Genomic DNA, 15270 nt, shown 5'->3' with positions numbered 1-15270 from the left:
GGACTGTGGAATTGGTACCAGATGGTACCACTATGAACTACACAAAGCTGGCAGCACTTGTCTCACTTGGTTAATGGTTTATCACAGTCCAGTGGTTCTTGATTGCATACTTTGATATTTTACTCCAGTTTGCACTTTAACATCCATCCATAGGAGTAGCGGCAAGCACCTCTACTCAGAAAGGTACCTAAAATCACTATCCATGAGGCTTAATGCTCCAGGGGAGTTGAAGGTGCCTTCATATCCACTGAAGAACACTTCTACATCAATACCAACTTTAGGAAGGTGCAATTGTACCCATCAGTTAGCCATGCAACACTCCAGCCTTCCATGGAAAAAATAAAAATACATAGCCACTAATCATTCTGGCATCGGACTGAGGTAAGATCCTGTGTGTTCCTTAATTGAAGGCTCCTGCACCCTGAAGAATGAATTCAGTCATGATTACTCTACTTCTTCCTGATCCAGTGACATCAAAGCCTTCTCCTGTAACATAGAAAGAAAACTTACAATTATAAAAGCAATGAGGACCCTCATCCTAATTTCAGCTCTGCTGAGGTCAGTCAGTAGGTTTGCCAGTAGGATTTCCTGACCTCACATGCTATCTATTCCAATGGACACAGGCTGTACAGCTGCTGAATGTTTCCACTTGTTTCATGAAGCACAAAAGGACTAGGATCTCCGATGCAAGTGCCTCCCAGCAAATACAGGTAAATGAGCTACAAAGGGCAGCAGCTCAGCACCACTGCTGGCAAAAGAGCACCTTGCACAACTGACTTTGAAAGAGGGATATGAAGATAAACAGATATTTTTGCGTACAGGGAAAGTGGAAGCATACCACAGCATAAGGGCAGACTGTGTGAACTGCTGAACTACTATGCTGTCCCCAGAACCTGCCAACAGCACGCTTCTAGGGAGAAGTATAGGTTTAGGGCAAGCGTGAAGTTTCCTGGTGTTTCTCCCAGCCTTCAGCTATTTGTGGTGGAGAGACTGTCTGTGCCAGGAATGGTGTTTTATACTTAACAACCCTCCATGAATGTCTCCTATTGATTTTTGGACCTATGTAAATAAAAAACTTGCAGCATAGAAGATGTCTTGTAGCAAGTAATTCCACAGCTGGAGTACACGCTGTGTTAAAGAATATGCAGTTTGGTTTGGTTTGTATCTGGCCCAGGTTAGTTCTGTGAAAGTGTGCTGCTTCAAGGTGCCGTAGGCTATGCACAAGTCAAGGGAGGCAAAATGCATACCCAGCCACCCTGGTCCTGAATCCATGGCTTGAAGTGTTCTCTGAGGTACTTTAATCCAAAGCCCAAGACCAGGTTCATAGGATGGTTGTCCACAGCGGTAAGTCTGGTGGCAACTTCCATTGCAAAGGCAACTTTCGTGCATTGTACTTGGCCTCCTGGCTCACTTGTTGAATCTGCTGAGACATCCTCCAGGAACAAATCAGTGATCCTCTTGAAGAAGGTGTAGGACAGCATGTCTTTAAAATGCTGATAGAAAACCGTGTCCTTTTTGATCTGAAAATAAGAATAAGGATTGGTTAAATTGAGCCACTTGTGTTGGTGTTGCTTTCCCTATCGCATTGGGAAAGGAGAACATCTCTAAGTAACACATGCAATGTAGTCTAATCGTGGTGGTGAATGCAAGAGATGACACACAAACCCCACACCTCACTGCAAAGCTGCTCCTTCAGGTTCTGGAGGTGGCTCTATGTTTTTTCCTCAAAAAAATCTTCAGTTTTTTTGCATTTGAATGAGAGAAGCAGAGAGAGAGAAAGCAGAACAAGTGTGACACTGATATTGAGACCTGCAGGTGAGGAGACATGGGAATACAGAAACAGTGGGAAGATGACAGTAAAGGCAAGGTTATGAGAAGTGCTGGTAACAGCTGCCATGCTAAATTCCATTTGCTCAGTCATGGTCTTTGTGATGCTTCTTACTATATCTGGGTACCTCTCTGCTGCAGGAGCTGAGCATGTCCTCCATGTGGGAATATACCTTTATAGGTAGGGGGCAGCTAAAGAAGGGAGTAAAGGGAACAAGTGCCTATTTTTTAATAGAGAAAACATTCACTCCAACTAATGGACTCGTGGGGGTGGTTCTATAGCTTTTTGGCCGGGCTGTCAAAATGCACTCATTTAGTTCCCTACAGCAACTCTCAAAGCTGTAGAGTTTTTCTCCCTCCACTGGAAACATCTTGTATGCTAAATTACATGCAAACACAAGAGTTTCTCAGAGTCAGTCGAGTGCTCAACATCCCATGAAACTCAACAGGAATGAGGCAAGTGACTCCTCTTTGAAATGCACAACATTTTTGTTGCCTTCCTCCCACACCCCAACAGAGATCTCTGGTCTTAAGAAAGGTTTCAGGATGAATGGCGAAGGTTTCAGAAAGCCCTAGATACAGAAAGAGAAGTTCAGGATAGAGACAGAGCGCGCTAGGTTAGAAAACATTAACTCCCAAGTGTAATCTCTCTCTCACACTCTAGCCTGTGTAGTTCCTGAAAAAAGAAGGAGTTACCTTTTCTTCTAGTCGGTCCCCTGATTGTCTTAACAGTGAAACTATTGTTTGTATTATCTTTTCTTCATCTGTTAAAGAAAAGAGTAACATAAACATTGGATCCAGATAGCAAACTGTGGTGAAAGCCTTTGTGTCACTTAATCATGAAAACAGCTGCTAGTTTGTGGCAAAGTCATACAGAGTTGTGTATCCAGGCTTCAAGCTGAAGCTCGCTGTTCTAGTCTGCGTGGTGTAAGCAATGCTATGTCTCCATCTGCCCAATGTTTTGCTCCAGTTAAGAATCTGGGAAAGAGCAAGGGCTTTAACATCCCACTGCCAGCCCTTTGGGCTTTGAGGTATGTCTGATAACAAGCCAGAACAAAAGAGCAGCTAGCAGAAGCCCTTGAAAATGGACTTAAAATTAGGGGAAAAAAAAATCCCCTCATCATTACCAATGGCACCTTCTGCAACTCATTAGGACAAACTCTGGGTTTGCTGGATTAAAGAAAATGAAAGTATGGCAGGATCCCCCTTGTAACCAGAAATCCCTAGAAAGCTTGCATTAAGACTAAATCTCTGCAGACATCATGGAAGACAAGCAGTTCAGACTTATAACAGAGATTGTTGAGCAGTGTTGTCCTGTCACCGAAGATGGATTGACCAAGACATTATTTCCCCAGGGACTGCTCTTTGGCCTTAGAGCCCTGGTGTATTACTCTGCCCCCTGCTCTGCCACTCCTACCACTGCTCTGTCACCTTATGTCACTTTACCTTCATCCTCCTTTTCTCATGTCACACCTCCTTGGATTTTTAAGGATGCTCCCTTTAATTGCAGTAGCAGGCAGGACTTTTTAGAGTATTGCAAGAGCAGTTCCTGAAATATGGGCAACAGAGCAAGAACCAGCAGAGCAAACTTCCTTCTTCACAGCGCCTTACCGCAGAAGTCCCAAGTGCTTCACCATGTCTAGAGAAAATGCCTCAGTGTGCAATCCCAACCTGATGTACTGCCTGTGAGCATGAAATTCTTCACCCTTACCGTGTTCCTTGCCCTCGCTTCCATCAGTAGGATCACTACCATCTTGTTTCTGGCACGGGCTTTCAAAAATCGCCTTGAATGAAACATCTGAAGGAGGTTCCTGGGATCTGGAAGTAACAAGCTTGGCAAGTTTGTCTGCAATGTGGTTGACATCTGCTGTTTCACCTGATTGGGAAGGAGGGTGGGAAATAAAGAAGGCAATTAATCTTTCCAGGAAATAATTCAGTGATTTACTCATTTACATACCCCCTGAGGTGGAAGTGCCCAGAGGATGCCAAGAGATACATTTCCCCATGCTGGGGTTTTGCTATTGCTTGAGATCAGCTGGTAATAATTTAGAGAGACAAGTAACGCAGTACAACCCCTCTCTAGTATTTGAGCAGCAGCTAACTATACAGAGGCCATACAGAAGTAAGTGTGAGTGTTGCTCACTAGTGTACATCCTTGCAAGCCAGAAGCACACCGTATATTAAGAAACGTGAGAGTACTGCTCTATAGGACTGCGAATCTCAGACCTTACTGTGAGAATGGTATTGCCCATGATTAGTTCACTTATAGGTCCAGATTCGGAAAAGATGATGTATTTGATGCTCTTCCCTTGTTCTCACAGGCTATCCCTGAGCAAGGGAGAAGCAGTCTTCGCTTCAGAGGCACCTCTAGCACAAAAGCTTCTCGTGTCCTTGACACTGTTCTATTAAGCAGACATGAATACTGGGAGAACTCAGCAACCAGACTGGCTTTATCCACCTTGTGTAATGACCCTGTTCAGGACCCTCACTGGATGAAGGCATCGCTCGGTGAGGGGACTCCAATGAGGATCCTGCTATAGCAAAGAGAGCAGGAGGAACTGCTGCAAGGTTTGTTTCATCTAAAAGGTGCTCTTCCTTATAATTTGCCTCACACAGCTTGGGATGCAAAACTCGATCTCCCCACCACCACTGCCCAGTGGCAGCTCCTGTGTGACCAGCAGACATTGAGACAAGCTCAGCAGTGGCCTGACCCATAACACGTGTAAAATTCATGAGCAGAGTTTATTGTGAGGGCAACAGGGGTTAAGGCAGCCAATAAAAACTGCATTTCAAGGCTGGTGAATCAACCCCAAGACATTTCCATCCCCTCTTCTGCCTGCAGAGCTTGTCAGGGAGCTGCTAAACTTCTAGGAAGGGGATCGGGCTGTTCATGACTTTGGAAACCTAAGATTAGGCAAGTGGTTTTAAATTGAACAGGCCTTCGATTTAGGTGGGTAATCCCCAAAAGCACCCCCATTTGCTCCAGAATGGCCTGGCCAAGCTTGCAGTGCAGCTGCTAGCAGTAGAAGTGACAAATACTAATAATGTTTTTAGGAATTGGTCCAGCAATCTGCTGAAGGGAAGGTAAAGCCCAGATTTGAAGCCAAGCAGGATCCCCAGAGAGGTTAACACCCAGCACAGGGAGGTTTTACTTTGAGGCCATGCTGCCACCCATGCTGCAGGGAACATGGTGATGTATTGGCAGGGCCATCAAGTGATTGCACCCAAACTCTCGAGCACTTTCCTCGGCAATGTGAAAATAAAATGGACATAAAAACTGATATCTGGATGCAGACATGTGTCCCCGGCAACCAAACAATGGAAAGTTATAGTTATTTCCCCCTAGCAAAAGGCACTGGGCTGAGGCAGGGACCTTTTCTTGAGAGACGGAGCTGGATTTGGCAGCAGAGAGTTATGGGCTTGGTGGGTAGGAGCTGGCCCAGGACAGTTAAACTTATCCGGGATGGGGCATTAGGCTGGAGAAGTCAGTGATGGATAATTTTTAGAAATATCTTTAAATGCAGTGAAAGGGGAAAGCAATCGCTGTGACACCAACAGTATCATGCTGGGACAAATTAAACAAGCAACCCCCTACCTTAGACGTATGAAAACAATATGGCAACCTATCATATACTGTATGTGTCAACTTAGTGGGGATACCTCATCCTCTTCTCTCCATCTTGTATGAGAATTTAAGGTATCAGTTATTACCCAGAGCAGAAAAGGTAAAATCTCATTGCCTGCAGTGCAGCACCTGATGTGGGGCTGGCTTTGGGGCCTGGGGAACAGGATGTTTATGTGGCTGGGATCCCTGGATGTCGGATGGATTACAGCCACATACAGCCTCTTCTTCCAACACGTGGGAGGGCAGGTTCAGACTTAATATAACAGCAATGTTATATTAATGTAAAGGAGACTTAGATAACTCTGGAAGACTGTTTCAATTTAAGATACAAAGTCAGGTTATGAGAGGTGGCCCAGAGACACGGGCTGCTCTGTGCTTGAGGTTGGTCACTGCCAACTGCTTGGCACCAGGGTTTCGAGCAGAACCTACCACTTCTGTCTTTAGTGTGGAATATTTATCGCATGATAAAGCTCCTTGAACAGGCCTTCAAACAACTTCTCTTCCTTGATTTTAGTGTGGAGGTCTTCAGACTGACCAGTGTTTTATGTTTTCTTTCTAACCAGGTATGAAAAAGAAAAAGCCAATGCTCAGAAAAAAACCAACCTGTGCAATTGTACAATACTTACCACCATACGATGGAAAACAGAAAAGCCAGTCACAAGCATGAATCTTGTGTGTGCAAGCACTACTGAAGATCTGGCAATCTGCCTTCCTAATTGGAAGTCAATAGAGCTAGCATAAGAGGTGACCAAAAAGTGAAAGAAATCACCTTCCTCCTCCTGCCTTTCCACAGGCCACCAGCCATTTAAGCTATTTAGAGAGAGATTTAGAGACAAACAGCAAAAGGAAAGAACTAAGACATACTTGTCTGATGCTGAGAATTCCCTTCTTGAAGGCTCTCAGACTGTGTCTCAGAAATGGACAAATGTGCCATGTCACCTTGGCGCAATGCCAGTGTTGGGGGCTTTTCCTGCTCTGCTCTGCTGCAGAAAAAAGGTAGACAATATCCTGGGGAATATTTTCTCTTCGGTTGCTTTTTGCTGTGCTGTTGCATCACACCACCCTGAAAAACTGGTCTTCGGCTTGGTCCACCTCTATCCCTTTGATGGTCAATCTTTACTTTTCTCCTGATTAAGGACGATGATTTCTGCACATTAGCCTCATTTTTCAGAAGTTTCCCATATTTACTGGCAGACAACCGCCGCTGGGCGTAGGCCATTAGGATCTTGTATTCTATGCTGTCTCGCTCATCATCTTCCAGCGGTATTTCTTCCATACTGACATCAATTGGCCAAGACATCTTGGTTCCTGCAAGAAGATATTCTTAGTTTTAATGGCTTAGGGAAGAACCTGTTTTTCATGAATACCAACCAGTACTTGACATTTCTACAGAACCTTTCACCAAACACTTTATAAACCTCAGTGATGTGAAGAATGTTGCAGTACCAGGGAGCCAGAGAAGCACTGTTTTCTAGAAAGAGAATTTGGTTACTGAGCAATATGTCAGGTGGCAATCAAGGCCATCAAAGAACGGGAACAAGAGATCTGATGATACATTGCTCATAACTGCATTTGGTGGCTTAGACAGGAAAGATGAGGAAATTCAAGGAGTATTCAATGGTCAGGGTGCAGTGCAGGAAAAGAGGAAAGCCCATAACAATAATAACTGATTCTTGGGATGGAAAGAAAAATGATTCGTCAAAGTACTGCAAAGGAAAAGCCTATACTGTGACTCAAACGAGCAAGCATCTAAATACATGAGAATTGTGCTTTCAGAGGAAGCGCTGACAAATTCGGGCCCTGAGTGCTCTAGGTAGGAAAGCAACCAAGAACTAGCCCAAACATTAGGAAAAATTATGATATTTACCTATCATAATGTTCTCAACTGTCCTTTCACTTTAGGGGACCTGAGTCAACAATTTTGCGTGTTTGACTGCGTGCAATGGATGGTGTGGTGGCACTTATCTAGTGTAACTTGTTCTTGTCCAAATAAACATACCAATCTCACAACGTGCACATGCATTTTGTCATCTTCCTGTTTCCCTACGCATTGTAGCTCATCAAGCCACAGTGTGAAACACTCTTGAATTTTTGGTTAGCACTAGACCCATTTGCCACCCAGCCTCCCGGAAGCCAGAGCAACAAGAGGGAGAATTGGGAGTGCTCAGCTGCGATACAGCCACCTAGCTGCTGTCCTTTTTTCATTCCCGAAAAGGTGTCTTCTGCAGAGCCCAGGTGAGGTTTTAGTTGTTTGAGCAGGCAGCCCTGACCACCGACAGCAGGCTCCCTGCAACGCCTCTGTTCAATGACCCACAGAATATCCAGAACCGGTCACTGGGGTCTCTGTTACTGACAAGCCAAAATAGGAGGCTTCTGTCCCCACTGCCCTCTCTTAAACAAGTACCAAATTCACTCGCACTATGCCCTCAGCCTGACAGAAACAAATTTAAGCTAATTTCTTCCTGTCTGGAATATCATTCAGCTATTTGCCGCTTTGAATGTAACGCTATTGCTGATATGTATCCAACAGGACGTTTAAATCCTAAGCATGGAGACTCACATCTGGGAGTTAAACACACACCACACACACCCTGAGTCCAAAGGAGAGTCAGTGGGAATGGAGTGCCTTCCTCCCCATGTATTTTTAACTTCTGCTGTTGGGATAAGAGCAAGCCGTCCCTCCTAATTCACAACAACAGGGCAGCTGTTCTGTAGGAGGCAGTTTTCTAGCGCAGCCTTATTCTGCAGGGATCTCCAGGCACAGCAATGGGGTATGAAAGGACCTGGGTATCCTGTTTCTTCACAGGTGCTGGGAGGCAAGGCTCAGAGCAGGGAGATTGGCAGTCTGCACTTTAATTGCAGATCACCTGTCTGTACTGTGCAGAGGTCTGAAGTTACTAGCTGTTTCCTTCAAGCTCCAGAAAACTACACATTGTGGCATTACAATCCATCTGTTACCCTAAAACTTCCTTTTTCCTAAGTATGAGGGTGAAATAAGTCATATATGTATGTATGAAGCGCCAGATCTTCACCTGGTGTAAACCATCCCAGTCCCATGAAAATCCACAGGAGGATACTGGCTCACCTTTAGCAAAAGTCTGGCTTTAAACTTCTGAACACCTCTATTTGGAACAGACATCTCACTTCACATGCATCTCATTTCACTACTCAGGTACAAAGGACACCATTTGTCTTCTGGATATAGGTGGTGCTAGGACTAACACACTTAAAGGGGGTTAATAAAATAGTTGGAAGTGACTGATTAGTCAAAAAAGATTTCCCTGCTGCAGCAAGTTATGGAAAGAAACAAAGCTCAGCTGATTTGTCACCTTGTTTTCAATACTACTTTAATTGTAAGATTTTAACTTCATTTTGGTTAAGTTTCACATTTGTAACCTTTTAAGTTAAAAAAAAAGGTCTGTAGCACTCGGTGCTGTTTTGCCGTTAGCTGCAGGAAGCAACCAATATAACAAAACTTAGATAAGCCACTTACTTCCACCATGCTAAACTGGTTTTTGGTGGTGTCGAGACAACAGAAGGAAAAAAAGGAATGTATAAAAACCCAAACCCCTCCTTAACAAATGTATGATCATCAGAAATTGGACCAACCCCAAATCCATGGCTTACATGTACTCTTAGTTCAGAATTGTCCTTACTGGGGAAGGGGATGAGGAAAGAAAAGGGGAAGAGGAAGGAGAGGAGGAAGGGAAAGAAGAAAGGGAAAGGGTTGACGAGGAAGAAACCTGGAAGTGTCGCACTGTAGGTCCAACATGACAGTTCCTCTAACCTTGCACTGCTAAATGCATCTATGCAGCTCACAGTCTGCATCCTATTTTAGAGAATCTATTTTTCCCTCAAGAGAAAGGACTGTTCCAGATGCTGCTCTGGGATATCACTGGCTTCCACTTTCACTTTAGGACAGTCACTAAAGAAATGAGAATGGGAATAGTGTGATAGGGAGAGGGGGGAAAAATGGGGAACCCCCCCCAGCACATCCACTGGTAGAGAAAGGAAAGATGACAGGGCACGAAGCTCTGTCCTGTGAAGGGCCCAGTACTGCACTGAGACCTCTTGCTCACAAGGTCATGCCAAGGTGAGTCCCTGTTTGCTGGACACAGCCAGCACCGTTTGGAGGCTGGGGGAGAGGGCACAAGTTCCCCTTTTCTTGCTAGTTGCTGCCTTGAGATATTCAAAAGGTCAGCAGGAGCTTTGTGTCTTCTCACAGCATTTGTGCAGGCAGCTTTAATGAACCTGCGGGGGAAACTGAAAGCCCAGCAGAAAAAAGTCAGCAAGAGACTGTTAAAAGAAACAAACCAAGTGGAAAAAATAAGTGGGAGCTAGAAATACAGAGGAAAAAAAGAACTGAAACGATGCAAGACAGGCATGGGGTTGCTGCTTCTTCATTGCTGTGCCTAGGAAGGGAGCGCTCATGTGCATACCACCCTCGAGATGCAGGGGAGCAAAGGTAAGACCTCTTCCGTGCCCCATGATTGTTTGAGCCCATCTCCCAGTGCAAACTGGGAGTGTTTAAAGCTGGACTGTACTTCTCAGTGTCTCCGCTACACACAAAGCAAGGCTACAGCAAATCCCTTCAGCTAGGCAATGAGCCCAGGAACAGGCACTTCCCTTTGCCCTGGAAACCAGACCAAGCATTTATTTCATTTTGAAGTTTGCCCAGAAATAGAGAGAAAATTTAAAAGGCTATGCCATTCTTTTTCATTATTTAATACTTTATGCAAACTCAAGTTCCTCCTTGAAAAGATCTAACTTGACCCTTCAGATCAGACACCAATGCTACTTAAAACAGCATAGCCTTCCTCACCATGGGTACTCTTTATAGATCTAAAATAATTTGTGTAACATTCATATATACTCATTTTTCACTAATATAAAAATATAAATAACAATATAAAAATAGATAAACTATATATATAAAAAACCTATATAAATTATAAAGTAATTATATAAAATAATATAAAAATTTATTCATAAACAGCAAGAGGAATTACCAGTAGTAGCATTAAAAAACCCTTACAGCCCTATACACTGGGATATTACTTATACGTTGAGAACAGCCCTACCCAAGGTGGCTGTACAGATAAAAATCAAATAAGAGTTCAAAGGTTGGTCTCCTGAACGAGGCTAAGTGCATACCGATAGCAGGAGGTAGGGTATTATTACAGCTTGCAAGTACGTAACATCAAATAAGCACTTGCACATCAGGTACAGCCTGCACCTCGCTCTGATGGGGAATCTCTGAGAAATGAAACACATTATTTTGGTAAAAATGTGGTATAGGAGCTTCCTTACTGCGACTTTTTTCAGCACTGGCATCTCGGTAAGAAATCTCACCCCTGTGTACACAACGAGGCTGGAGGAGCATAAAAAGAGAACAAGGAGTCACAGCTCACTTATGCCATTACCTGCAGGTAGCAAGAAAAGGAGTTATCACCACGTGCTGGCAAGCGTTTATAAAGGAGACTGCCAGGAGCTAACTTGTTTTTCAGTTAATTTTAAAGTTTGAAATCTTAATTGGTGACATACGTCTCTCTTTAGACTTACTTCTTCATACTATAACCACATTATTTTTCCAATATCCTGTCTGCTGTGGGCCAGAGATGAGCCAGGCCTTTTGCAGAAGCAGCCCTCGCTTTGCATGAACTCTCTCTCAGAAATGAATTTCTATAAAGAACATTTTTTAATGCAAGCATTGATTTGGTTTGACAAGTACTTGGAAGTCCTCCTAAAACATGAATCTGCATATTATTTCCTAGGACGATTAAAAGAAACTTGGAGGATCAGATTATGGAGAATAGCAGCATGGTCTCATTCTGTCTACTTAAATCTCTGGCCTAAATTATTTATCTTCTGGAGCTTGCAGGCTCTGAGGGAGCAGCGTTACCCTCTCCCTCTTTACTCTCCTCCAGACCTTTTCCTCCCATTGCCAAATGTCACATCCACATGCCATTTCCCAGAAAATGGAAACTGAGCTGCCAATGCTCATAGTGGTACATTTAGCTATAACCCTCTATCCACTTCAAGAATTATCGGCCAGGATGGAGAAATTTGGCAAAAACACAGACGGACTTCTGTGAGCAGCACGACCAACAAAACCTGCTTTCCTGTGGAGTCTCTGAGAGCCAATGCTGGCTAAACTTGCACAAGTCCACAAAAATACCCCCCCAAACTTGTAGCACTGTAACATCACCCTGGGCCAATTGCAATGATAGTCAACTAAAAACTCGAGAAGTTTATTATATGAGGCTGAGTGGGCGGGATATAGAAAGGAAACCATAAAAAAGAGGGAAACTAGCAATGTGACTGTTTAATCTTTGTTAGGAGGAAGTGTAGCCTGGAGGTTCAAGTATAGATGAAATAACTGTTCATTTGGCGGGCGTCCAGCTATAGGCCTGTCTTCAGCAAAACTGAACCAAGCGGTGTCCTGGCTATGCCATTTCTTGACAGTTTTTGTATTGTTGTTATTTATTAATATATAGTTGCATGTATAGCTGCAAACCGCCATGGTGGCTAACTCTTGGCCTGTGCTCACCACAGAGTCCACTCGAGCCCAAACTTGGGTGCTGCACTCATGCTTTCCCAGCCCCTCCTCTCCTCCTAACCCTGCTGGCATGCCTCCCGTCCTTCCTCCTCAGGTGCCCACAGAGCACAGACAAGCTCTACCACTATTTCTTCCATGGGAAGGTTCATCTCCCTGCCTCACGGACAGCCCTGGGATATACCTCCAAAAGGCTCAGGGACCTCGACCAAGCAGAGACAATGTCAGTGCTGACCCTGCTGTTTGGCTCGATCCCCCATCACATACACTCTCACCAGCGCTAGCAAAATCCAGGGAAGCACATGTAGCTGAAGATGGCTCTGCAGCAAGAGGCAGTGCCTGACCTGAAAGGCTGAATAGAGAAAGCAGAAAGGAGAAGTGAAAAAGGCCCCCGAAAAATTATTGTTAGTCCAAGCTGTTCAGGTCTGGTCTGGTGCTTCTCTCTCAACCAGCAGAGACAGAAATATGGTTCCTCGCCTGCGACACCAGTTCTGAACAAAACATTTTATTTTTGAGGCAATGCTGGAGAAAGGTGCTAACAATAAAAGCACCGCTGTTTACCTTACCTACTCATCCCAGGTGTGGGTCCTTCTCTTAAGCTCTGCTCTCACATACAGAGGAGCAGATTGGGGTACGTGGTAGTGGAGACTCCTGTGCAAGGGGAAGCAACGGCCAGGATTCCTCTCCCAGCTCTTCAAGCTAGACCCTTTCCTCTGGGGGCATGACCCTAACTTACTGATAGTTCTCATGGAGAAAAGCGGAACCATTACGGGTCTCCAGAGTTCATTAGTATGCAAGCAACACACTTCTTCACTGAAGAAATATTTTGTACATATTGAGTCAGTCATTCCCATAAAACCCTTAACGGATAGGTATTGTCTGTGCAAGAGAGGCTGAACCGTTTTAAGCTGTACAGATGCTGTGGAAATCTGGTTTTACACACAAGCCCACCAGAAAGGACCTCTCCACGTGGTACCGCAATACAGTTGCCTCTAGGATGGAAAGCAATAACTTGCAAGCTGAAAGATTATGCACCCCTTATTTAATCTTAACTAAATAGGATACAACATAATTAGTGAAGGCAGAGTTACACTAGGATGCCAAGGAAAACATCCCTAGTGGCAACAGATTTTTCACAAGCACTGTTGTGCAACAGATACCACACGTGCTATATAAAAAGGTATATGCTGATACATGTCTGTCAGAAGAGAAGTTGTCTGCTAGTCTGTGGCTGTCCAGAAGTATTTCCCATATTCAAAGCTGAGAGGCTGCCAAATACTCAGTCTCTGGAAGAGAAGTGATGCACTACTTGGCTTTCAGCACCAACAGAAATGGTAAGGCATGTATTTATGACCTCCAGTAGACTAAATTGGCTGCCTCTGTGCAGCAAAGATCTGGGAGCAAAAAGGGAAGAACAGATCTGGTTACTGATGATTTCAGGGGAGCATGTCACCTGCTGAATCACCTCCACCGTTTACTTGCTTGGATTAGAGTTTCTTTCAGTTGTAAATGAAGGCATCTTACCAGCAAGAGGTGACCTAGCTTGAGCTGGGCTGACCTGTAAGAATCAGGTGGTAAGGATGTAAGTCTACATGAATTCACTGGGGTAGTCCCAAATTTTAAATTCAACCTTCCACAACTACCTGTAGTGTGGTTGGCAGAAAAGGACCTTGTTCTCCTTGGCCAGATAGGTCAATCTCTTCTTTCAAAAGCATACAGCTAACAGCAGCAAAGCTTGTATGGCAGCTCTAAAAGTCCCAGGGCAGTTCCTTCCCTTTTTGACACCACAGCTAAACCTGAAAGTACATTGTTTAGTACCTAAATTAACTATAATAAATATAGCTGTTTAATCCATATACAAATAAGATTCAGAGAGTCTCGTGGTGGATTATAGACAGCCAAACATTATACAAGAGAAAGCAAGTTCAGAGAAGAAAAGGGGTTTTTATTACCTTCCAGGTCTACTGCACCAGCAACCCTGGGCACCCGCTGACCTCAATTCTTTTTCCTCCTCTTCCAGTAGCTAGGCTTGTTTTGCTAGAGCCAGCCTTGCAAACACAGTACTTCCCTTCAGAAACCTGACATTCACTTCTTTTATTTAATATTTTCAGTCTTTCATCAAAACGTGTTCATAAGCTTTCACTAAGAAGGGCGCTGCATTTGCAATAAAAAAAAAGTGCCCCGTGTACTTCCTTATGAGAACAACGTTCAAACATGTCAGCTCACTTAAAAAAAGCAGAAAGGGTAGGGCCGGCCCCTCCCACACAGGACTTGTTCTCAGCAGCACACTAGGCAAGGGGAAAAAAGTCTATAGCTCTTTGGGTCTTCTGGCCAAATGCTATCTTTTTTTTTTCCTTCCAAACCCTATCTTTCTCCATGGTACAGGTCGCATCAAATCATCATTTTGATATAGGAAGGTTTTTTTAAGTGCTTTGAAAACAGTTATACCTCTTCTTCTATAAACAACCATAAACTAGTCTATGTTTTTTCATGTCATTGCATTTTTTTTCCAAAATCATGTTAAACTCATTAGATAAGATCGGTAAAATGCTTGCAACAGTGTCACGGTATTGCTCCTGTAACTCGTGGACCAAAATTGTGATTTCATTACCCATATAACTAACCCCAAGTTGGTCGGGTCAGAGGCACACATCCATTATAAGAGGGATTTTCACCGTGCCAGTGACCTTCCATTTTCGAAATAAGCTTGTAGATGAAATTGAAAGCTAGGAGGGGCCTGATGCACATGAAACAGCCGAAGAGGGTGAACGCTTGCCTTTATCTGTGGCAGAGAAACAGTTTTAGGAGGTACAGAGGGGTTTCTGACTGGGAGGAAATCCCTTCTCAAGAACAAAAGCACTCGAGGCTGCGCCTTCGTCTGAGACCCTTCTACGGAAAAGGTCTGTCTGGTGCCTTTCCTGCGAAGGGAGGAATTTACTAGTAGAAACAGAAATATAAGCAGAGCCAACTTTTGCATTTCCAGGGAATAGCTGCTTGGAGTTCACTTATACGTTGCAGGCTTATAGAAGCTTTTTTGTTCGTGTTCACTGAAGCTTTCCACTTCCTTCCTGCTTTCCTAGGGCCAACTGACCTGAGAGCAATAATAGCAGATGGAAAGCCTGCGTATTACACATTATTAACGATCTGTCATTCCCTGGACTGCAAAAACTTCATTTTTTGTTTTCTTTTCAAACATACGCCATACCCCAATGCAGAATATACTTTCTCCGATATTAAGAGGGGAAAAAAAAAGCAGTATTTG

The 15270-nt window shown here is 44.0% G+C and overlaps 1 protein-coding gene across 1 annotated transcript; it reads right to left on the bottom strand.

Moving 5' to 3' along the window:
* Nucleotides 1-301: 301 nt before the first annotated feature.
* Nucleotides 302-14177, bottom strand: BCL2L14 (BCL2 like 14). Its single transcript, XM_076328776.1, has 6 exons — nucleotides 13961-14177; nucleotides 6317-6760; nucleotides 3539-3703; nucleotides 2524-2591; nucleotides 1248-1520; nucleotides 302-486 (listed from the first exon to the last, which is right to left on the bottom strand). The coding sequence occupies exons 2-6, from the start codon at nucleotides 6750-6752 to the stop codon at nucleotides 445-447; spliced, it is 984 nt and encodes a 327-aa protein (XP_076184891.1). The 5' UTR covers nucleotides 6753-6760; nucleotides 13961-14177; the 3' UTR covers nucleotides 302-444.
* Between the last annotated feature and the right edge of the window lie 1093 nt (nucleotides 14178-15270).

The sequence above is a fragment of the Aptenodytes patagonicus genome, chromosome 1 (genome assembly GCF_965638725.1).
Source record: "Aptenodytes patagonicus chromosome 1, bAptPat1.pri.cur, whole genome shotgun sequence".
Classification (NCBI taxonomy): Eukaryota; Metazoa; Chordata; class Aves; order Sphenisciformes; family Spheniscidae; genus Aptenodytes; species Aptenodytes patagonicus.
This window is presented reverse-complemented; position numbering and strand designations above follow the sequence as displayed.